Below are 25,008 nucleotides of genomic sequence, written 5' to 3'. Positions count from 1 at the left end.
CCAGCAGATCCCTAGCATGATGGCAGACTAAAGGAATCAGATGCACAGAGATCTTTTAGATTATATATCTAAACTAGGTGAACACAGACTTCATCCTGATGAATATGACATTTCCCCTGGAAATTCAAATCCCAGGCATTGCAATACTGAATGATTTTGTACAGAGCCCAACTCCATGGGGCTCCTTGCAGAGCAATATTTAGAGGATATGTGAAAATGTGCCAGAACAGGCTAAGATCTGGTTGTGACAGCAAACTTGGCCGTGTGTAAAATACCTTTACACTTGCAAAAGGTGCCTGCTTAGGGACCAAGGAAATTCATTTCAGCCATTATATAATTTTTCTGCCAACTATTGTTGGAACTTAAGCAGAATTTATGCAGTTAGAGTTTCCTTTGTTGATGTGGTAATAATACATCTTCTGCAGAATTGTAGCTATATTTAAAAAGAAGGCCCAGTGGAAATACAGTAATCTCCATATTATAAATGGATGCGCAAAACCTGACTGAAACTAGTGTCCAAAATGACACATAGACCATGGACAGCCATTAATAACATACCAGCACTTTTGCAAATTCCTGTCTAGAGTTAAAATATTTTATGGAAGTAACTTAAAATTGTTAGAAAAAGTAGACAATTTATTACAACCCTGCTATACTGTTTCTTTTCCTAAATTGCTTGCAAAGATGCTGTAAACACGTAAGAATTACTTTTGTTAGCTTGGGTTTACTCATCTTCACATAATGATAGACATATGTTGTGTTCTCTATGTCCAGAAAGTTTTGCAGAATTGGAATGCAATTTTTTGAACATAACATTTTCAGGAAGAATCTTGGGCTAGCCTCCATGTACCTCTAAACACACATACCACCATGTGAGGAAGAGCCAGGAGTGCCTACTTGCTTAATTCTGGATTGCAAAGTACATAGAAGTGTATCCACCTAAAAATATGCTCCTGTTCTGGGGACTAACTAACATGTTTCAGAGAGAGAACCAAAGGGAAATTCAAGGGTAACTGAATTAGCAGGCTTAACCATGCCCATGTGATCATGCAGAAGAGCAGGAAAAATACTGTCTTTTTTATTCATGTTATTGTGAAGAAGATGTGCCCTTCAGTGAAAAACAAGCTGGTGCCATGTAGCCTAGAGGAGCAGAAAGGATGAGATGGGAAGCATGATAACGATGTTGAAATATGCAAAGGCTGTTGTAAAAAGGAAAGGGAACACTCTCTTCTCTGTGTCATAGTGGGTGTGACAAGATGTAGGGGACTGCAAATGCACCACAGATTCACTTTGATAATAAGACAGACTTTTAAATTTAACAGTAGAGATGCAGAAACATCAGTACGAATTATCTGGAGAGTTCTGGAGTCTCTATCTCTGGAGACAGGGCAAAAACATTTTAGTTAATCCTGCTTCGGGGAAAGGGACTGGAGTAAATGACCTTTCAAAGCCCTTTGAGTCTCAGATAGTAACCGGGAGCTTTTAAAGCAGGATTGTGCGTGTCTATTTTAAGGTGACTGGAATTTCCAGCTCCTTCTTTCTAACTCGCACTAGAGTCCATTGTTCAACAGGAAAAATTCTTGGGTTTCACCTCAGCTGGAAACCTTAATTTCCTGTTTGATATCAGAAGTGGTACTGTATTCTCAAAGAAGGAAGTCGCAGATACTTTATGTGGAAAAAAGAACAAAACAAAACCAAAACCTGAAAACAAACAACACCTGAAAACAAACAACAACTGACAAGAAAAAAACAACAAAACAAAACAAAACAAAATAGTGTAGTGTGACAAAGTCAACAACTTTATAGTGTAACACTACCTTTATGACAAGTTATTTGCTCTTGCTGCCACCTGTAATCTGATCCAAATTAAATAAACTTTGTCCCACGGAATTTAGGTACCTAATATTTCATCATCTAAAAGCAAGTTGTCAGTGCTGAGCTGCTGACCCCCGTGCCTTAGCAGAGCTCACCAACTGGACAATTCCTTGTCTGCTTCAGCTGTGGCACGCAGGCCGCTGGATAACTAATGTGATAACCCAATAGTTCAGGAATTTCTTGGAAGGAAGAATCAATTTCAAACTTACATACCAATGAATATTAATTATGCACAGTGGAACAGCTTCAAGAGATGTCCTCAAATAGCCCAGGCTCATGCTTCTGTGGGGTGGGAGACTTGAATGCAATTTGCTGCTCTAAACCGAAGAGGGGTATTCCAGCCAGGTTCTGCCACGTCTCATAGGAGTGCTAAAATCCGCTATTATAATTAGTATGGGGCTAGAATGGAAGAAGGGGGAAGGACATCTGACTTGCCTTTCTGTGTCTCATAGTGCAGCAAGACACCAAAGACACCAAAGAGATCATCCCATCTTAGGCCATGTCTTCAGTTCCAAGAAGGCCGTGTTAGTATTTTCGGATTTAAGAAGCCTGCTTTTGCTTTTTTTGGCTGTGTCATGGACTCCTCCAGTAGATTTATCTGTTCTAAGGTTGTCTGTAAATCTGCCCAGATTTGTGAAGGGTAAGCAGTGAGTATCAGCTGATGACTGATTAGATACTCAGGTGGAATGCTGCCTAGAAAAGAAAAAGCTCTCTTCTTGATTTTTAGTGATAGTTTGCTCCTTTGATCCTAATTGCAAACTTGAATCCACAAAGAGTAAGATTTCACATGAAGCCCTATTTTGGACTACTTACAGCTTCTAAAGCTTTCTTTTTTTTGCTAAAACTTTCTGGATCTGGTTGCTGTCCAAACATAATGTATTGATTTACTTTAACCAGTAATATCTTCAGTCACAGTTGGAAGAACCATTTCCTCCATTTATTTAAAAAAAAGAATACATGAGTATCTTTCTTTGGAATAGGTCCACAGCTGAGAGCAGAAAGTATGAAAACAGTGTTTCCTTCTGAGAAATGCTTTTACACATTCTGTTGGTCATTGGTTTGGACTTGGGTGAGTGCAGGGACATTGAAAACTGCATTTCCTGGAGGATCTGTACATTTTTATTGTGATGTATGCGGGGATGCCTTTGGAGGAGGAAGCTGGTCTCTGGAAGACTGTTCGACTTCAGCCTTTACACAGAACAGAGCCTTTATCTTGTGTCCAGCCTCAAAATTCCAACTTATTAATTTACTCATCTGTTTTCATTTACAAAAAAAAAAAAAAAAAAAAGAGCCTAGGAAGTTGCACTGACAGCAGGTTAAGAGTCTCACAATTGTAAAGGAAGGCGATGAGGGGAGGAGAAATAAATTTTCTGTGTCTCTCCTTGGCTCTCCCCTACACTGTGCATCCCTTTGGTCACCAAGTAAATGTGACACTGTCTTGCAGTCCATAGTCCTTGACTCCCAAGTACCCTGGGGGGGGACCACAGCTCAGGGAGCCTTGAAGGTGCCTGTTAGTGTAACTGTACAACAAATCACTTCACACATGCCTCCTCAAAGGGTGCCTAAGAGTACCTGCCCACGTAACCTATTATTTAAATTGCCCTGACTAATGCTGCTCATTTCTTTCCCTGTTCTTTGGAAGTTCCTTACACCAGCATGCCTGAAGTCAGGGAAAGGCTTTTGGGTGCTGGAGGGAGGTCTGAATAAAGCTCCTAAAGAAGGCCCTTTCTCAGGAAAAACGTCTCAGTAAGGGAGCTCTGTACCTTGCACGCAAGATAGAGCTTGCTTGCTAAATGCACATAAATAGAGTCAACAAAAAGCATAATACCTGGAGTATCTTGCAAGCTCTGATGTCTCCATGGTACAGAATTGTGTATTTTTAAGCAGTCACGATTGTTCCAGTTTTTATGATTGAAGCAACAGCCACAGATCCTGTAATATATAAAAAAATCTTGGCAGCAGGGTCCCTGAGGTTATTATTCCCAAAGTTTCTATAGCTAGAACAGAAGTCAAAACTGCATTTAATATATATTTATTCAAAATGATAGGCTACCTTACAAATCTGGAAGAAGACAAGACCGTTTACAACAGCATGTTGTAGCAATTACGGGCATCATTCACAAGCCAGTTTCTCCAGGAAGCCTCTGAGCTGTCACCACCCACCCTTCTCCCCCGTCCGCACCAGCGGTGTTGGCACTCGGTTACAGTGACACAGAGACTGCCCTTACGGGGCCAACTTTCAGGCCGGCCAGCCCGCCTTTCCCTGGCTTTTTTCAGTCAGTTATCTGTGTGAGTGGTATCTTGGCACTTGGGTAAGTCACGGTCAAGCACAGGCCTAGCTCGCGGCTGTGTTGTGGGAGCGTTTCCGAACCCCGCTGCACCGCACGTTCATGCTGGCACAGGTAGCATCGCACGTATGTCAGTAGTGCTGCCAGTTCCAGGCTTCCAGCCCGGACGTTTCGTCATTACAGCTTTTTTCCATGTGTTATTAAGCTTAAAGCCGGTGGTGCCAGGTCATCGGCTGTGCTGCTGCAGAGCTGGGCCTAGCAGCCCCTTGCTCCTGGCAGGCTGCGGCAGGCTGTGCTCCTCCGCGGAGCCTTGCAGGAGCCCCTGGGCATCCCCCCTGTGGAGGCAACTTCAGGAGCCGCAGGAGGAGCTGGGGCAGGCTCTGCCCTGCCTGGACAAGGCTCCAGGACCGTGTCCCTTCTGTCCCCTCCGCAGGGAAGAGCCCGCGGGGCCGAGCCCGGCAGCGGGGGACATGCGTGGGCTGTGTGGGGACCGGCTGCCGCCTGCTGGGCACTGGTGGCCCTGCACCGCCAGTAACACACCCCACCCACACCCCGGGCAGAAATCTGCCCTTTTAGTGCGGTTTTAATGCCTCCAGCCCCTTTGAGATCGGCCGGGATCGCAGCCACCCTGCCCCACCGACCGCTGTGACAGCTGCGGTCCCCGGCCACAAGAGCGGGGGGGCTGGCAGGACGGCGCGTCCGAGCAAGTTGGGGGGGCATAAAACATTTCCAACAGCTTCAGCTATCCCAGGGGTATGTCTGGAGAGGGATATTGGCATAGCGTGTGGGAAGGACCAGGAAAATGGGAAGGTAAAACGTGAGACGTTCATATCTGACAAACGCACCGATCGCCGAGGTGCAGCAGCAGTGGGGAGGCTGCGTGCTGGCCCTCCAGGGACTGCGCCTTTGGCTCCCTCCTGCTATGGCTTTCCATCACTTCCTCCTCCCGTGTTTGTTTAGGACCCTCTTTTCAGAATGCCTGCAATCACAGACATTTTTTGCTGGTTGTCTGCAATGAAAAATAGCACTTTGTCACAGTTGCTGGTTTACAGGAAGAGTGAGACTTCTGTGTAAGCTATGGGAAAGGGTCCTCTAGCACTGTCTGCCTTAAAAGTCATGCTTGCAGCTTGGAAATGAACTAAAACCACTGAAAAGCTCTCCAGAAAATACTGCTTGTACATTAAGTTTTGTCATTGTTCCCACATCCCTTTTAATCCTCAACCACAGCTTCGTACTGGAGGCTAGATAGGCACGGAGGGCATTTTTCGTCTCAGTAGCAGTGGGATAGCAGGAATGTAAGCTTCCCTTTCAAGTCCAAAATCAAAGTGTTGACAAACAGTAAGAGAGGGATGTGAGTTTTGAGGTTGTATCTTCCCTCGAAAAAGATGTCTGTCCAGCTCTGGGACTTTTCCCAATAGTTTTGTTTTTCTCACAGATTTGTTTGTATTGTTTTCCTTCCCTCTTCTCCATACAGGAAATAAGCCTACAGCTCTCTCATGCTTTAATATGCTTTTCATGCTGTCTGCAGAGACACATTTTGGATTGTTTGTGCTCTGCTCTTCACTTCTCAGCAATGCCTTTTCATGAACTGGCAGCTTGCAGTACAACTTTAGCAGTTTCACAGCGTAGCAGTACTGTGAATGGAACTATCTTGGACCTCTCATGCCTTCTCCTGGTGTCACACTGCCACAGTGATCTGATTGCTGTCCTCTTGCAGGTGCCAGGCTTGCTTGCAGGAGCTATTCTACAGTTCACAGCGTGGGTGAGGGTGGGGGGGTGTGCACAGAGGAAGAGCACGTGGGGCTTCTGAGCAGCCCCGGCTCTCGTATGGTCATTTACAGTCTGCAGGGGTCTGAATCTAGATCATCCCTCAGGCCTTTTGTTTCTATGATCTTGTTCCTCTATTGCTGTTAGTTTAAAATAACAAATGTTCTTTTTTTTTTCTTTTTTCTTTTTCCCCTTTTAAGTCATAATGCAAGTGTTTAGCACAGTTTTCATTTCCTGAAGAAGGAGCTTCCCCTTTCAAATCCGCTTTTCAAAAATGTGTCAACTCATTCCCTGGACAAGTTTTTGTTTCAGTTTCCATTTGCTTTTCTGATGCTGTGTTTCCATAGAGCAGGAGAATTTCATTAGTCAAAGACATTTCTGTTGCTTTCTTTTTCTCTTTCTTGTTTTTGTTTTTGTTTTCCTACCTAAGGCTGAGAAAAGAGTTATTTTACATGGCTGTCTGCTTACCCAGCCTTGTCACTGGGGAGAAAAAGGCTAGTCATTTAGTCATTGCAAGTGTGGAGATTGCAGGTCATGGGGTAAAGATACCAGAAAGAGGTTTCAGCAGGCAACTAAGGTGGTGGCAGCCTTCTCAGCAGCATGGCACTCCGTGCATTTTCTGAGAGGGAATGGTGAGAGCAAAAGGTGAAACTGCTAACATAACCTGCTCAGTTATTTTCCTATGCAGCCCAAGTTTGAGGCCAGAAGCAGGAGGAAATGGAAATCTGGGTGTGCTAACATGCCTCAGCAGAACTAAATTGCTTCTCGCCCCTGGTCCAGTTACTTTAAGTTCGATCAGATAGCTCTACACTGCAACATAGACCATACACGCTGCTTTGAAAAAACAGCTGCACAGTATCATCAGTCATTTTATTTGTTGCACAATGTTCTGGTTAAGAAAAAAAAATACAATGTATGCTAACCACTAGAGTTCATGGCAGCCGGGGTTCAGTCTTGCAGAGGTCTCCTAAGGAGAAAATGACTCATTGCTCAGGGACTTTTATTTTTTTTTAACCATCCTCATTGTACTGAGGTTGGGGAATTCCAGTGTGTTGAAACAAAAAATTCACGTTCTATTTCACTACCACAAACTTATGAGATTTGCTGCATCCACTTTCATGCTTTTCATGCTTTTCATTTTCATGCGTATGCCAACGTACCTTTAATCGACATTTATGCCTTCCTAAGTGGGACACAGTGCAGGGAGCAGTCTGTCTACTAGGGGCTGTGAGAGCATGGAGCTTTCCTTCCTTCCTGTCTCGGCTGTACTTCTGCACAACCGCAGCCTAGGAAGTCAATATGGCACAGCCTACACCAGTGCTGTGCTGCTCTGCCAGAAGGCAGACATTTTATTCTGTCATGATAATTTATTATTGTGTATGTGGAGTCTGGCCAAAACACAGCAGCGAGCAGCACGCTGTCCCAGCATGTCAGATCACAAGGCACAATGCTGTGCCTTAATCAGGGTCTGTAGTTAGTCCATAGATGCCCAAGTCAGGTGCATGGATATTAAACTGTCCAGCTACAGCTGCCTGAATGTTTTCCTTTAAACAGCAGCACAGTGTGGGGATTTTGGCAGCATAGTCAGCAAATCAGTGTAATGTTAATTTGTTAGGTCACGTAGAAAATGCAGAAAGGTTGGAAGCAAGAGGCTCCAAAGCAGGTGGGAAGGTTTTTCCAAGCACTTAGCATCTACGTGGTGTTTGAGAACCGTGGAAGAGCTGTGCATCCTGAACCAGGTCATGGCTTGGCAACTGTTGTGGTTTAACCCGGCTGGCAGCTAAACACCACACAGCCGTTCGCTCACCCTCCCCCCTCCCTCTCTGGGATGGGGGAGAGAAACGGGAAAGTGAAGCCGGTGAGTTGAGATAAAGACAGTTTATTAAGACAGGAATATAATAATATAAGGAATATAAGGAATATAATAATAACAATAAAAATAATAATAGTGATAATGATAATAGTATTAACAATAATAATGTGTAAGAAAACAAGTGATGCACAATGCAATTGCTCACCACCCGCTGACCGATGCCCAGCCTATCCCCGAGCAGCCAGCCCCCAACCCCGGCCAGCCACCCCTATATATTGTTTAGCATGACGCCAGATGGTATGGAATACCCCTTTGGCCAGTTTGGGTCAGCTGTCCTGGGTCTGTCCCCTCCCAGTTCCTGCTGCACCCCCAGCCTGCTCGCTGGCAGGACAGAGCGAGAAGCCGAAAAGTCCTTGGCCTGGTGTAAGCACTGCTCTGCAACAATTAAAACATCAGCATGTTATCAGCGCTCTTCTCATCCTAATCCAAAACATAGCACCCTACCAGCTACTATGAGCTACTTAACTCTGTCCTGACTGGAACCAGGACAGCAACAAAATAGGCTCAGTGGCCTTCAGACAGTCCACAGGTCTATAAAAGTCTAAAAGTTTTTGAAGCTACTAATGTAAACCCCACTTTTCATTTCAGCTTAGTACAAAACATAGAACTGTGGCTGCATTTCCAGCTGTTTTCAAGGGCCGTGTGCTGCCCTGCCAGCAGCATGACGTCTGGGAGCAGCCCTGCTGCAGCTGTGGGCACCCAGCATTGCCCTGGGGTTGATTCCCAGCACCTGCTGGCATGCCTGTCCTGCCCTTTCTACACCCTGGGGCCAGGTGGCAGCAATTGGACCTGTCCACACACCCCAGCTGACAGCACTTGCTCAGCCAGGAGCAGCTTCAGGCAGGTCTTCTTGTGTTTTGGTTGGTCCTTGGCATTTAACTGGAGATTCCGTCTTAGGGAATGGATGGAAGAGCCAAAGAAGGTTACCCCGCTAACAGGCAGATCGAGAAAAACAAAAATCAGGTCTTTCTAGGATGGTCTCCTTTTCTGCCAAAAGGTTTTGTGAGACTTTGCATGAATCAGTGTGGGGGCAGGAAAAGCCTTAACTACAAAGCAGCTCAGTGCTGCTGGTCTTTGAATTGAGAAGCCCTCTTGAGGTCTGTGATGAAAGACAGGTATGTTGTTTTGTGTTTTTTTTTTTCCTTCTTCTTCCCCAGGAGAATGATCTCCCTTTCTGTGATTTACTGACTTGAATAAAATAAAACCTAAAGATGACATGTATAGGTTACCTTGTAAGAAGTAAAAGAGAAGTCATGCGCTACTTGGATTTATTTATTTATTTTAATTTATTTTAATTCATTAGATGATATTTTCATTGTACCCGTTCCTGCATTAGAAAAGATAACGTTGGCTGTTGCATGATTGGGTCTGGAGACTTTACAGCTTGTGCACGTTGCCTTCAAAAATTCATGTTCTTGTTGTGCTACTCCAGCTCCTGTTTCTGCTTTCGTCAAGGGTTTTAATGTCAAAATAGGCTTGAGGTCAGCGCAGATAATAAGGGAAATAATACTTTTACTTAATAGTGGGGGCTTTGACATAGAAAACTAATATAAACATACACACACAGGTGCTTTCACACAAGGGAGAAATCACGTTTACAACAGGGCAAAATATGATTATACATTAATACTATATTCAGAACTAATGAGGTACAAAAGGTTGAGTGTTTGTTTGTTTGTTTTCTCTCTAAGCATTCGTCCTTGTACATTGCATAAACTCTTAACGCTGGAGTTTTCACTTTAAAAAATGCAACATTCCAGAACTTTAATGTAAGAAATTCATTGATTTGCATGCAGGACCACACATTTGGGCTAAACCTTTCTGCCAATTACTACTATTTTCTTTTTGTAGCATGTCCTATAGAAGAACTCTTTGATTGCTACTTTTATTAAGTAAGCCAGAAAACTTCTCCTAGTTTTTAACAATCGAAATCAACGGGTAAGACTCTTTTAAAGGAAACATACCTCTACACAAATCGTAATTATTCCTCATTTGTATTATAACTACCTTGAAACTTTCACAGCTGCCAACAAAAATGGCATTTAAAAAGGTTTGATTGTGGTAGTATTTAAAAAACACTACTTCAGTCAGAAATAACTTTTAAACGACTCCATGCTATGTCTCTTCCAAGCCTTCAGAATAGGTTTTACTTAGCTCAGCATTATCATGATAAGACTTTCCACCTTCCTGACTGCAGGTTTTCCTTTGCTCAATATCATCATTATAAGATTGTCCCACTTCTTGATTGCTGGAAACAACTGCCTTCAGCTTTTCCTCAATTTTATCAGCTACAGCACACATTTTTAACGTTCTCAGGCTGCTTAGTAGGGTTCCATAGGCTCCTTTAATCCCATGACTTTGATACCAGGCTTGTAACAGCTTAATTTTCTGTTCAGATGTATCATTAACATTGTCCTGCAATACTTGATCAATGACAGGATCTGGTATTTGGCGATAACGGACAAACTTCTTGACTTGTGGGAGTGTCATCTCTTCCGCAATAATAGGGATGTGGCTGCTCAGGTCAACATCTAGAAGCATAAAAGGAAATGAATGCTCTTGGCACTGAAATCTTACTGTTCTTTGCTTGTTTAATCACCTATGCTTAGAGTTGATACTTTTTCTATCCAAAACAGACTAAGTTTCAGGTATTCGTGACTCTGTATGTTTTGTGTGTGATTTTTGCAATATATTTCAGGTCTGCTTTTACACATTCCTACCAAATGAAGATAATTCAAATATCCAGGGTTGTAACTGTATTGCTTTTGAGCACCTTAAAAAGAACTAAACTCCTTCTGTAACCTCTTTATCCCTCTCGATCATCCAAGCCTGGTCATGACTCCTGTACCTGTTTTGCTCAAAATAGTATTGGGAAATGTCCTGGAACGGGACAGGTTTTTTGTGATAGTAGCCTTGGAGCTTGTATTCTCTTCCTATGGAGTGTTACCACTGTGGTTTTGCCCTCGAATGTGCAGTAGGATTGTGTTTTTGTGATTCTACTGCTGGCTGTAGGGCTACTCCATTATCAAAATTATCCATGGTTCTAGAAATCCAGCTTGCTGCCTCCTATTGCCTGTGCTGTATGCAGAAAAGAAATCCACCTATTGTCAATTAGTAGTTGCTTCCTATACAACAGACCTGAGGCAAAAGGTGTGCCTTAACAAGCACATTATAAGCTGGCATTTCTTTAGTAAGTGTTCAATGTTGTGCTGAGTGACAGCTTTAGGAAGTGGCAAAGTCTACACAAAAATACCCTTTTCTTTAGAGTAGGATTTACATATTTGTATTTTTTTTATTCTACTGAATTTTGAGAAATTACTTGTCTCCTACCTGTACATACGAGCGGTATAATCTGAAAAGAGAGGCAAGCAAGAAATGAGTACATAACATTTTTGTTAAATACCAACCATGTATAAACAGATGTCATAACACAGTTTTCTCCATGATTCCCCTATTCTATGAGCTAGGGAATCAGACTGGACACACTTTGACTTGGGTAAGCTTGGGGAATCACCTCACGATTGCTATTTCCTAAAAATACACATGGGGAGCAGGTACCCTAGATCAGTGGAGGTATGATGATTTGTTAGGTTTTGATCTTGGTCATGTAACTGAGCACAACAACAAACCCTGAAGAAATAATACAGAGTTTCTCTTCTCCCAAGATTCCTTATGGTGAAATTTAATGCATTGATCTCATAGAAGAGAGGCATGCATGTGCTCAGGCAGTATCAGGGTAATTTAGATGGAACAAAGTTCCCTTGCATCAAGCTGAGTTTTATCTGATCTAAGCGATACCACTTACTATTTCAGGGAGCGTTTCACCTGGGTTCTGCTGGCAAGTAAGACTCTTACGTTTTCTCTTGCCTGAAACAGAAAAACACAAAACACTCTTAAAATCCAGGTCAGCATATTCCTCTGGACTCCAAGAATATAAAATTACATCTGAGTAAGCAGCTGAATATCTTATTCAGAGTATGTTAGGAATAAGGAGAAAGGGAATCACTTACAGAATAATAATGATAGTGCTCCAAATCCTAAGAATACTATCACAAGTATGACCACAGCTGCAACGCCCCATGGCGGCATTCCTGTTGGAACATTGGAAACGTTACATGAAAGCTAAGCCAAGAAATGCAATACAGCAATACACTAAATTTTTAACAAGATTGCATCAGATTGTAGAGGCCCTTCTGTTGACTCCTGATGGCAGAAGCTAGTGTTTTGTTAGTCTTGACTATCGTGAGTCACCCCCAGAAAGGAGTAATAGCTCCTGCATCTCTACTGTGATCAAGAGAAAAGGGCAATCGTGCTCCATAGGTCAGTACGGGGCCCAGCAGATACAGTCCCCTTAGCAGTCAGGAATCACTATGGGTCATTGTGTAAAACACTACAATTGCAATAGCCTCTCAAAATGCAGCAGATGCTAGACTCTAAAATGGTACCTTTCTCTCTGCACACAGTGTCTGAAGTTGGAGTGCATTCTCTTTCAACTGGGACATTTTCACATCTGCAGAAAAGACGAATTATTGTGGGATTTGTTTCTCTCTTTATAAAGTGTCAAGAGAGCAAATAAAAATCTCCTAATGCTTTTTGTTGGCTAAAGGTGTCATATAACAGAATGTTGGAGTGTAGAACTTAACAGGTATGAAAATAGTGTGGGGGAAAAAGCGTGGAAATGATTTTCTAGATGTAACAGTAGATCACACAAAGGCAATAGGAAAGCTTATACACTCCATTATATTATTTTGAAAATGCTATACAGAGTTGCTGGATGTAAACAGACTTTTGGCATGCCTTTGGAAAGCTTGCATGCATGCAAGTTATTTTGACTGAGTTAAGCCAGTTGAACAAGCTAAGTGCAAAGGAAAACTAGTATATTTTCTCTCAGGTTAACATTATCTTAGCCCCAGTCTTGAAACTGTCTGGAAAAAAAAGTGTGATAATATATTATCACTCTCATATTTAACAATGAAAGCATAAACTTACGTGTTACATCGCTCGCAATGTGTAGTACATGGTACAGAACTGCAAAAATAGTTCTCTGCACAGGTGCATTCTGTGTTCCGTTCTTTGGTACATGCCTTTGCAACCTGAAAACCTAAAACGAATTCTTAAAGTTTGTTAGTTTGAAAAAGTAGGCCTCTGCTCACAAGCTCTTGTCAGACCTGTGTATTTTTAGCTCTACCACAGCTGGTACTGGTGACCCTTAGTAAGTAGAACGTAGCTTTTATAAGGAACCTTGCTGTGGGAGTACTGGAAACACAAGGATGGCAGAGAGAGACCTCTGCTGGCCAATAGCTCAAAAAACTGATCACACAACAAAATACTTGCTAGAAGAGGACTCGTTTGGCACTGCCAAACTTGTCAGCTTCTTTTTCCCGTTAAGAAGTATAAAGAAGGGACCACAAAAGATCACGTACCCCATTTCTCAGCTTTACATCTGAGACAATTTCTTTACTCCCCCTGACAGACAGCAAGTTTTTATCTTTTCCTGAGAAGCCTCAATAGTGAGGAATTATCCCACTCCTGGCTAACGTTCCCTGCATAAGTATCAAAACGAGTGTATTAATTTTCTCCTGTCCCCAATATATATGAGAAAGAGATCTCCATTTAAGAAAAATTATTTCTGCATTAAGAATTTCTGAAAGTGGAGTTATCTACTATGAAAGCTATTTTCATCTGGTATATAGGACCAGAAGGGATTTTTTGAGTTACCACATAAAAAATAGTAATCCCATTACCTTTAACTGATTCTAATTAGTTTCTTACTAATTAACTAGGCACTGTACATAAACTGAATTGTATCGCTATAGTAATCTTCGTTACCCATCTAAAAATGCTTGTTATAGTAGCTAATCAAATATAAAGCTAATTTTATATTCCTACAGGTGACCTGAGAACAACCATACTGGAGTTAAGAGCTTTCTCTCTGCTTACCAAACTGGATTTTGGATATGAAGAACGCAGAACTATCATTCTGCAAGTCCAGCTATACTAGAACTACAGGACACCTGGTGAAATTGGTAGGAGATCAGTTTAATGGATTAAAAAAAAAAAATCTATGCTGGGTATTTATGCATTGGATAGTGAATTCCTGGAACCTGGTGTCCCCCAACAGGCAAATGCACAAAGGGCTCATAAATGGATTATAACTGACTAGGTGGAGGTGAATTTTTTTAATGTCCCATCCCATAAATATGGATGCTAGGAGACTTTGCAGGGAACAGAGCACAGAAATTAGGTTTGTGGGTGTGTTTTTTTTTCTTCTCTAAATAGTATCTCTTGCTCACCAAATACTGGGATGGGGGGGCCACTGGCCTGACCCACTAAGGCATGCCACATGCCTTATAGTTTTGTGATTTGATGCTATATCCCACAAAGCACACTGAATGTATCAAAAAACACCACTCTATCAGCTCCAGAAATTTTAGATACTATCAATTACTTGAGAGACTACAAAAGAAATTGTTGGGAATGCTCCCTTCTCTGCTTCTTACAACACCCCTTTTCTTTTAAATAGAGGATGAAGAAGAGAGAGCAAGCTTTCCTTCATTGACCCTAACCAGTCTGTATAAGGTCTCTTTTTCAAGGAGAAAAGCCTGTGTTCAAAACTGAATGTCTTTGAGGAAACAAAGCTGATTCTTGTGTACTAGTTCACATCTCCACCATAAGTTTGAAAACTATCTAGAAAGACAAATTTTTCTGAAGAACCAACGTCTTTTGTTAGATCAAGTTATGTACTTAATGAGGGCATGTGAAGACAAAAAGAGGCTTTTGGGAACACAAGACCTCTGAGAGCTTACAAACTATTGGCATCCTCAGGGCTGATAAAGAAAATAAGGTGTGGAATCCTGTCTTTTCTTTTTTTCCAACTGCATTATCAGCGAACTTACTGAGAGATGCTACTTGTCATGCTGGCCACAAGTAGGCTACTACATACCAAATAAATGCGTTATCTGTAGGGTCCTTCATTATAACTCCTAAAATATTACAGTGCTTGTGAGATAATCTGACAGGAACATATCATAATCCAAAGTTGAGGCTGGTGAAGAAGCATTAACTACTGTAAGTCCAACTAGCAACATCAGAGTATCTTGGAACAGGTGGGTTATCTGCCTCTGTGAAAAGTAAAGAAAGGCACCGTAGAGGCAAATGTGGAAAGAGGTGGGATGTTACTTTCCAAACGCTTCCTAGCTGAGCAAAGGCAGATATAAGGAGAAATAATAGACCAACATAGCTTGTTCTTCATCCTTTTTTGTACTTACCAAAAGAAACTAGAGGATAAACTTATGACTTTGTCATAAAGTCCTCCATGTCCTACTACTAAAACAATTTAATCTGCATGCTACCCATTGCTTGGGGATTATGGAGACTTTTCAGTTCAATCTTGTCTTAAATAAGACTCACTGCTATTTCTATAGACGTACCAAACTCGCTGTCACAGGAAGCACATCTCTTACACTTGGACTCATTGTTGACATGATCCATGTACTCTCCAGGTTTACATGATTCACAGTGTTCTCCAGTGTTTGTTGGGCACTCAGTATTTTTAACATGACCTGTAGAGACAGAGAAACAATAATAAGATTTATACCTTTGGACAAAAGCCATCAGCTCTAAGACCTCTATCAGATCTTGGTTTTAATCCCTAATACCTTTTGATTTACAAATACGAACAGAATCCATATTCTTTATGCATACATATGTGTTCTTCAGGACGTTAGTATACATCAAATTCTGATTATCCTTCCCTCTTCCTCCAGTTTATTATTGAAGGAGAACACACCAAACAAAACTGAACATGTAAAACTCTAAAACCCATGAAGCCATGGATTATCTCGTTGGCAAAACCCTGTGTTTGCACTTATAAAAACTTTTTGAAAGCTGTATAAGTAATATAGGATTTTTTTTTTTCTCTCATGAGCATGTAATGTGTGAACTGCTATCTGTGTTGAGAAGTTTCTGGTGCACTGAGCTCACGAAATACTTTTGAAGTGTGTGATGTCCTGTAATAGAAAAAGATATGGTTGGACAGAAGCACTGCAACCAGAAAGCCACAGCATGCCATGTAGCTATCTCAGCAAAAAGCAGTTGTGCATGTTGTGGTTTCCACTTTTAAAGACTGTCTTGAAAAGCCATTATACTCACCAGGTTTGCATTTCTTGCAACACTGACCATTTAAATTGAACTCATCCTCAGTACATTTAATTTCCCTCTTAGCAATGATCCTCTTTCTTGTAATAGATCTATTGTATACTACATGTATGGGATGTTCAGTATCATTTTTACACTCTGCTTCAGTAATTAAGACAGCCACCTAGGAGAGAAGAACATCAAATTATACAAGCAATTGTCAAGGACTGTAGGTGCGTGTCACTACTAGCACAGAGCTACATCAGCATTGTAATTCCATTACTAAAAATATTCATATTCACCCCCTTACTGAAGTTCTCGTTCTCACTTTGTTTTCCAACTCAATTATTTTTCTCCTTAGCAGATGATGCCTATATAGTCCTAAAAGAATATAACCTGTCCTCCAAACTAATTTACGCTCCTGTTCCATTTCTTTGAATGCATTCTCAAGTTAAATTGTATAATGCTTTTTTTCTCCTATTTTACTAGTCAATAGTAACTTTACTTGCCATCACTGTCCTCTCTCTTCATAATAAAGTATTGTGGACCAGAGAGAGGCTAAACCATTCCTTTTTCTCTTCTGGGTGTAAAGAGGGAAAGAGAGAAGCATGGATCTACCATGATTTACCTTACTCTTCACAATAGTTTGTGGGAAATTCTGTAGATGACTTGCATGCACTAAGTATGACATATCTCCTGTCTATACAGTGGAGCTATGTAATGAACTGACAGCTCGTTGGCTGGAGAACTAGGTTCCATCCCAGAAATACTATTATGCAGGAGAGTTAAATGAGAGCTTGCCTTTAGTTAGCCCAGTTTCTGCTGATATTATGGACTGATTTGAACATTTTGACCTTTTTATTTTACTTTTCTGATACTATCTGTGTGGAGTGGCAACAGAAAAAAAAAATAAGACAGTCCTTGCCTTGAAGAGTTCACAGTCTTAACTGCAAACTTAAGCTCTACATTCGCTGTTCTTGCTTCTCCTTTAATTACAGAATACTGTTTCCTAATTCACAAAAGACGTAAAAATATAAATTATGAGGGGAAGGGGAAAAATGATGCCTGGAAACAAATGGACCAGTGCTATTGTCTTTGGCAAAATGAAAGAACAGGCCAGTTGTAAAGGAGAGGGACAGAGAGTCCCTGTTTTTCAGAAAGGGATTAGAGGGTAATGAGACACAATAAAATGTGTAGTCCTCATACCCATAGCACAGTGGATGGGCTACAGAAGTAATGCTAATCGCATATTTGCTTGCATTTTAAATCAGTATGTAAAATACCTTGACTCGAATAATTGATGATATGAAAGAGGTTAATTCTGAATGGTTACCTTTTAGCACTTTGGAGTTGCAGTTTAATACAAACTTGACTGTGTCTATTAATGCTGGCAGCAAAGGATATGCTATATACATATTCAAGCAACTTTCTCCTAGTTTGAAAACTGGTTATTTTTACTGTTAGACTTTTATTTACTTATTTTCCCTGACAGAGGGTGATATTTAATGGTTGGCTCATTCAGTCTTCATGAAGTTGTGTGAAACTGCTTGGATGCCCACGGTAACTTTAGCTAGATGTAGACAACTCTTGTAACTATCAGAACTTACTGAAAAAGAGAGGGTTGGATTTCCAACTGCACACCACCTCTGGGAGCCAGGCCAGGAGGGCAGCCCTGCGGGGCGGCCGCCATCCTGCCTCGCTCGGCTTTCCCTGGACGAGGGTGAAGCCCCTCACCTGTGGGTGAAGCCCCTCGCCTCTGCTCCTCCGCCACATGTAGGGATGGGCTAAGGGAGGGGAGGGGATGGTTGCACTGTCTCTCGAGCCAAACCAGGAGCATCGTGACACCCCAGCTGGAGTGAGGGTCTGGAAATCGGGTGGAGAGGCCAGGGCCAGTGGCTCTGGCAACCCCGAGGCAGCCGTCGCAGCCCCAGGAAGCCCGATGGTGCCAGGCTTTCAGACCCATGTGCAGGTGCGTGGCCAGGGCACGTGGAGGGCAGATGCGAGCGGCGCTCACAGCATGAGGAAGTCGGTGGGGAAGTGACTGCTCGGTCTCTCCCCTCTGATGGACTAACTGTGACTCAGTGGGGACAAGTGGCACAGCACCGACCTGCTCCCAGGCACGCAGCCAGCGCTCGGAGGTGCCTGCCTGCTTCTTGCCACCCTTTACCCTGCCGCGGCACTAGGCTGGCTGCCTCCTCCTCATCTGCCCTCGCCTGGCACCTGGCCAAGCTCTGTGCCCGCTGGGGAGCTGCACACGCTGCTCTGGCACACATGTCTCCCGTGTCAGAGCTGTGAAGCAGCACTTGTGGCTTTTGGGGAGTAAAGAGAAGACGTGGGGCTACGCTAGTGTAAGGAAAATGTACAGAGAATCATGTAGGAAAGAGAATAAAATGAAAGAAAAAAAACTTTCTAAATGACTACTATGAATAAAACTTAGTACAATTGCTTCTAGGGTCTACTCAACCACTGCAAAGGCGGTGCGTGCATGGACAATCTTCCCTCAAGCAGAACTCAAGCTTACACAAATAAGCTAGGCTGATAGAGTTGGGAGGGAAGCAGTGTGGTTGTGGTGGTTGGTTTTTTTGTGTTTTTTTTTTTTTTTTTGGATGGAAGCCCTCCACTGTCACTTGTAGAGGTGAACTTCCTGGTATGTTTAAAAGAAGTGGGGAACACTTCTCAGAAATTGACTTTTAAGCAGCCCCGAAAGCCTACGTAGCTTCTGCTTGTAGAGTCTCCCCGCAGTGCCTTCTTATATAAGGAATAATGAGAAAACCTTTGGAGATGTTAGCTTTCAAAGTAACACCCTAATTTTAAAATTTTTTTCTCCTCCTGTATTTGCACCCTCTTAAAATCATTCCATTTGCTACATAAAAGTGTTGGTCTGCCCTTTCTTATAGAAAAAAAAAGTCAGTAGTCATTTAGCTTCCGGAGCATACTTTAACTCCTCTCCTCGTTGTCGCTGCGCAGCGAGTGCTACTAGCAGAACGCATTGCAGGGGTTTTCAGAGGCAGGGGTGATAGGTACTTTTTTATGATGTGTATATTCAAATGGAGGCTGTGCGTTTTCAGTCCAAAATGACTCACAGAGGGTCTGTTCTACCTTTCTCATAGTAAACTAAAAACAGTTGTTATATCTAAAGATGGAGTGAACTGAGCAGTCCATAGGAGTAGAAGCAATCAGGGATATCTAACCTTAGCAGAATCCATAAGAATTATCACATGGGCACAAATTTTTTGGTTTCGCTCCTTTTTCGTTGCTTTTCAAGTGCCCAAGCATTTGAGACCTTTCTATCTTTTCCCTCCTCTCCTTTCCTTCACTCTTACAGTGTCCTTCAAATGCTTTCAGCAACAGGCATCTGCTAAGGAGATGTAGAAAACCTGTCTTCATCTGTGTTCCCAGGGCAGCGACAAGAGCTTTATTTTCCTGAAAGTCGTGATTTTGGGACTCCCTGTCCTCAGATTCTTTCTGCATCCGAGTGTTCTTCATAATGAGTCAAAGTCCTTGGATGCAAAACTTTCAGCAGACCCACCTCATAGGGCTGAAATATCACTTTGGAAGCGTGTGAATATGTTATTTGCATACAGGCCTTTTGCAAGCTTTACATTTCACCCTCTAAGTAAAAAATTGTCTCTTTCTCCTGTTATCTCTGTAATACATTTGACCTTTGTCAGCTGCTTCTCCTATTTCTAAACCATAAACACCTACAGATGAGAAGGGCAATGCCTTCAGCACTTGGTGGCCTTTTTTTTCCTTCAACATTTATTATATGGGGTAACGTGCACGAGTTCATCGGGGCTTTCTAAGTGGTTTAAAAAAAAAACACAGGTGGGGGTGGGAGGATTTTTCTTGCTTTTTTGAATAATGGGAGCGAAGAAAAACTTGTTTTCTAATTTTTGATTTGCTTCTGGTATTTTTTTGACAAATGGTTGCTAGAGTTAGTGCAATTTTAATACAGTTTTCCATGTAATTAGTCTCCCTTGTGCTAACCCATTTCAGGATGGCTTTGTCAGAGAAATGAATTCTACACTGCTCGTTAAGAGGATTCTCTGCTTAGTTCTTTTAGTATGACATTAATTTCCGTTTCCACTATCTTTAGGATCAATTTTTCCCCATCTATTTTTTCCCCCCATGAAGGCAGGAGGTGGTAGTTAGCACCAAAACAGCCATTGAAAACAGTATGTCTTTACATTCTAAAATCTTTTATGAGAAGGACTAAGAGTGCAGTTCTGTTTTCTGAAGCCTAGCAATGGGAGCTGGTACTTCCCCACAGATAGAAGCATCGTAGCCTCCTGAAATTTTAAGTGAGGTTCATGCGTTCAGTGCCTGCAAGACTCATACCCCTCAGTTACTGTCATGTCTTAAAGTAGTAGTCCAAATTCAATCCATTACTATTTCACATCTCAGCTGTCTCACATGCAAATCACAGCAGTATACTGGGGGACAAGGATACTATTGGTTGGTTGTTTGGTTGTTTTAATTTTGTATTGTTTTAAGAGCACTGTGCTAATAAACACTTAATAAATACTATTGAATTAAAGAGACTTGGAACAGTATTAACAGTTCCCACCTCTATTTGACAATGTTGGCTAAGGATTAGTAAGAGATGGACAGAACAGAAGGTACGAACTTTTCTCCCTTTTCCTTTTGTAACATGATATGATTTGCTTGTAGCTACTTTCTCTTTGCTTAGTGAGTTGCCTCAAATATAAAGACAGTTAACTGTGGAAACATGAGCAGACAAGCATTTTCAGAATTGGAGTGTTTATACTTTTCACTCGAGTCCTGGGTCATCCTACGACTTTATGGCTGCTTATGTGTATACATTTAAAATGTGCATTGGTCCTGTGGGAAATAAGAAATAAGGGTCGGCACAGTAAAGTAGAAGTCCTGTTTTCAAAGACACGTCTTCTAAATTTCCAGAAAACTGCCTGCTTTGTAAATAATTCTATCAGATCATTACGAAGTATTTACATAAGATTTCACTGTCTTGAGGCGGCCTGTTCCTCTACAGCATGTCTCTGAATGGTATGTGGTTTTGTGGCCCATTTTACGGGGTAAAGTTAGATGTTTTCTAGATATATAGGCCATTGCTATATTGCTCTGCAACTGCTTCTACTTTAGCGCAATATGGCGTTGCTTGCAAAATTGAGGTTTAATTCAACAATCTACTTTCATGTTCTGGATTAATCAAGTGAGCAAGTCAAATGTTGCCCAGGTTTACTGATTTTGTAAGTCGTGGAACAACACACTAATTATATACATATATATATATTTTTTTTTAATAGGATGCATGTGGGAGAGCTGCAGTCTTTCCAAAGGATAGCAAAACTTGGAAAAATTGGAAAGTAGGAATAGGAATGATCTTTCTTTTCTGGGTGTAGGTAAGAGAAGGTGTTTTTTTTCTCTTAATTTATGTTCTGAGTAGTTCTAAGATACTGAACTAGACTGACACTTGTGCCAGTTGTTTGCTGCTCCTGTACAGGGACAGATAATATACAATTCTGTCAGCAGCTGGAAATTCTTCCTTGTATTTAAGTACGCCCTGGTGCTTTGTGCAGGGGCATGGGTAGAACCTGATAAATCACTTCTTGTTTATGACCTGTTGTTGCATGACAAATCAGATAAGAAACTGAATAACTGCCCACCAGAACCTAACCTGCCGCCCCCCAAGCATCCTCTGTTCATTAGCGGTGTAACCACACCGTGACGCCTTTGGAGTAGGAATTCTAGCAAGTTCTTCTCGGAGGAAGCGAGGAGCGGGGCTGGGGGCACAACCTGTACCCCAGGCGCATGCAGGGCTCGGCTCTGCTACGGCACAGGGATCGCTGCCACGGATATGGTCCCTGCTCCCCTGCTGCTGCCCATGCCAGGGTCCCTGGCCAAGGAGCCCTGCTCCTGGAGCTCTAGAGGTCCTAGACCCTTGCTCCTCCTAGACCTTGAGGTCTAACCCACCTGTGCTGGAAGGGCCCTGTGCTGCAGCACCTCCTTACCTCCCTCGCTGGCTCTCCACAAGGGGAGCGATAAATAACAAACTTAGCCGGGTGACCCGAGCCCTGAAGCTGCCGAGTCCTCGTCCCGAGCGGGAGGAACGACCAAGGCGAGAGGAAGGCCCTGCCCCGCTGCCGGTAAACGCCCGCGCTTCACCGTGCTCAACCTCGCCTGCCTCTCCAGCCTTCCCTGGCTCGCTGCTGGCAGGGGGCCAAAGCTCAGCTGTTCGCTTGGGGCTGCCGGCCCGGCCCGGCCCGGCCCGGCCCGGCCCGCCTCTCCTCGGGGCCGAGAGCCCGCAGCAGCCGGCCCCGGGTGGAGGGCGCCCGGCCCCGGCTGCTGCACAGCGCCCGCTGCCCTCCTCCTGCGGCTGTGGCAGCGGAGAGCCTGAACTCGAGGGTCTGTAAAGTTAAAAGCAAACAAAACAACCGCACGCAACACCAGACCCAAGCAAATCGCCTCAATTTCCGAGAAAAGAAGTTTCCTCGCCGCGGGCCGTCCCGCAGCGCCCCGCGCCCCGTCCCCAGCCGCCCGCCCCGCTGCCCGGCGGGCACTTACGAAGAGCAGGGTGAGGAGTCCCCGGGCCATGCCCCAGCGCTGTCCCGCAGCCTCCCGCGAAGCGAAAGCAGCGCGGCTCCTCCCGGGCTCCTCCCATGTTGGTAAACACGAAGCGGGCCCGCCCCGGCCCGGCGCCGGGGTGCTGAGGGGCCTGGCGGAGGCGGGCGCCGTCCTCGTCCCGCCGGGGGAGGCAGCCAGGCGCGGGGCTCGGCGCTCTGAGGGGCCCCGAGGCAGCCCCCGTCTGTCGGCCCCCCACCGAGGGCACTCTCTCTGTGCGGGAGAGGCTGGGTCTGGGGCAGGGAATCCTCGATCCGCAGGCATTTGGAGCAGGCGGAGCTCATCAAAAGGGTTGCTGCGGCTTCGTAGCTAGTTTCAGCCACTTTGTTTTCTGCAAACTTCTAGGGGTTTGAAGTGCCAGTAGGTTGGTGGCCTCGTCAGTAGTGTTAGGAGTAACACGACACTATCAGTTATTGGCGCGTTTCTTGATATTTCACGTGATGCCATGGCCCCGGGAAGGCCATGGTTGTAACTGAGCTGGCGCTTTCGTTTTAAGCACCCTTTCTCAGTAGTTTGTGAATCACCTCTTTGGATTTTCTGCTGGCGTGGCTCCTACCGGCAGATAAACTCCATACTTGCAGATAAACTGAGTTCATATATCATCAAAAAATAGTGGCTGTTTTAAATATTTCAGGCTTTTTGACCACTTCCGCATAAAACTAGGAGGTGACACCATGGTGACGCAGTGTTGGAGATGGTGCCTTTGGGGTATCCTGTAGCAACCAACTCTTTTCCTTCCCATGTGGCAGTATGGAACGTGATGGAGAGAACACCCAACACAATTACACCCCCTCCAGGAGGTGTAATTGAGTGCATGGGTGTATCTGTTTTGTTGTGGAGTATTTTTGTCTTGGTAGGTAGCTGTGAGACAAGTTTGAAAAGCCACCAGATTCTCGTGAAAACAACAATGCCTGCATGTGATTTGCAGTCATACCTCGTGGCTGGTAACTGTAGCAGTTTGGGTTTTTGATGAAGTCATAGATATAAACTATGAGAGCAATTTTTTGTTTGTTTAATTATTCCGAGGCGATATTGTTGGGCACTGCAGAGTTGTGCTTTCATCTTTTGCACTCATCTTTGGGTTGTGGCAGCATTTTTGGCTGATAGAAGTGACAGCTTTGACTGTTTTCTTTATTCTCTCATCATCTGAAGTTTGATTCATGTGTCAGTTAAGCTCTTAGCGAGAATGGGAGATGTTGCATTATTTTTCTTACCAGTAGATGTCCTTGAACCTTTCCTAATATGCAAAGAGGGATTACCGCACAGAAAGATCAAATTCCAGGACTAGTTAACATGTATCAAGCTGACTTTTTAGTTTCTTTGCAGTTCTGCCTTTGAAAATGACAGGTTTTGGAACTAAGGTGAAGTTGTTGACCTACTCACTGTGCTGTTTTGATTTATGTGTGAGGTTTTGCTGTTGTTCTGTGTCCACCTATGTGCACTGATCATAGCAAATTCTGTTAAAAATAGCTGCAGAAATGCCTAAGGAATACGTCTGGACATGTAACTGCAGTGTTCTGACTTTGAGAGTCACTAGACATTATATTTTAGCCTTAATTGGCATCAAACTGTTTTTTCCTTGCCCAGAAGCTTGCTTGCACCTAGAAAAACTAACTCCATTAGGATATTATGACATTGTAAACTGCTGTATTTTGAGAAGGCTGACTTAACTAGTCTCTCCAGGTGATAAAAATTTGTCAAGGTAAAATAAAACATGATCAAGGAACCAGGGGCCTGTGCATTGTATTGGTCTGACTTCCAGGAGTTGGACTCGATGATCCTTATGGGTCCCTTCCAGCTTGGGATATTCTATGATTCTATGACTTCAAATTGTTGAATCCACTTTTACATTCTAGAGGGAAAATGATAGAGGAAAAAAGGCATAAGAGCTAACTTGACTTCTACCACTTTTTTGTTGTTGTTAAATTATTACAGATTTTTTAAAATTAAAATTACTGATTTCTTTTTTTTTAATAATTGGTTTAGGTTTGTTTTTGCATGTTGGTGATTATTTAGCAATTCTTTTGTGCTAAGATTGGGCAATTTAGATTAATGTAATGTAATTTAACTGAAGTGGTTCCATGAAACATAAATTCTCCTTTGACCTATAGTACATGTTAGAAGATTACTGTTGCACAGAAGACTGGGGTACATTAACACACTAAATGTAGGAGTTGTTGAAATTGAGAGGGGTTATGAACTCCTCAATACAATTGTCCTCGTGCTAACTTTGCATTTTCTTGTCTTGTGTGTATTGACTTATTCCCCTGTCTTTCAGTAGACAGTAAGTTTGCCTTGAAATGTAATTTAGGGGAGAAAACTGTTGTATTTGGTCAACTTGGTTTGGCTGAAAAGGGAGGAAAATAGGAGAGAATACAGAACATACATTTCGGAGATATTAAAATGAAACATTTTGTTACGTGATTCATATTTTCTAAGTAACCTGAATTTTAAAGGCGGGGTAGGGTG

The 25,008-nt window shown here is 42.9% G+C and overlaps 1 protein-coding gene and 1 long non-coding RNA gene across 4 annotated transcripts in view; one reads left to right on the top strand and one right to left on the bottom strand.

The window, feature by feature from the left end:
* Window positions 1-25,008, top strand: part of LOC308197088 — a 78,675-nt gene that overhangs the window by 46,290 nt on the left and 7,377 nt on the right. The window contains exon 3 of the long non-coding RNA XR_013952565.1: window positions 13,695-13,829. This is a non-coding gene — a long non-coding RNA (uncharacterized lncRNA). The remainder of the gene's footprint in view (window positions 1-13,694; window positions 13,830-25,008) is intronic.
* On the bottom strand, window positions 9,063-23,136 carry FAS (Fas cell surface death receptor). 3 transcript variants are annotated; one of them, XM_080596986.1, is made up of 9 exons: window positions 22,483-23,122; window positions 15,955-16,123; window positions 15,234-15,365; window positions 12,793-12,904; window positions 12,249-12,313; window positions 11,814-11,894; window positions 11,609-11,670; window positions 11,134-11,155; window positions 9,063-10,334 (listed from the first exon to the last, which is right to left on the bottom strand). In XM_080596986.1, the coding sequence occupies exons 1-9, from the start codon at window positions 22,801-22,803 to the stop codon at window positions 9,919-9,921; spliced, it is 1,380 nt and encodes a 459-aa protein (XP_080453112.1). In that variant the 5' UTR covers window positions 22,804-23,122; the 3' UTR covers window positions 9,063-9,918. The 3 variants fall into 3 exon arrangements, with proteins under 3 accessions (XP_080453112.1, XP_080453113.1, XP_080453111.1); XM_080596987.1 differs by lacking the exon at window positions 12,249-12,313 and having other exon boundaries at window positions 22,483-23,136; XM_080596985.1 differs by lacking the exon at window positions 11,134-11,155 and having other exon boundaries at window positions 9,063-10,359; window positions 22,483-23,135.

This window comes from Anser brachyrhynchus, assembly GCF_964034855.1.
Source record: "Anser brachyrhynchus genome assembly, chromosome: 6".
Taxonomy (NCBI): domain Eukaryota; kingdom Metazoa; phylum Chordata; class Aves; order Anseriformes; family Anatidae; genus Anser; species Anser brachyrhynchus.
This window is presented reverse-complemented; position numbering and strand designations above follow the sequence as displayed.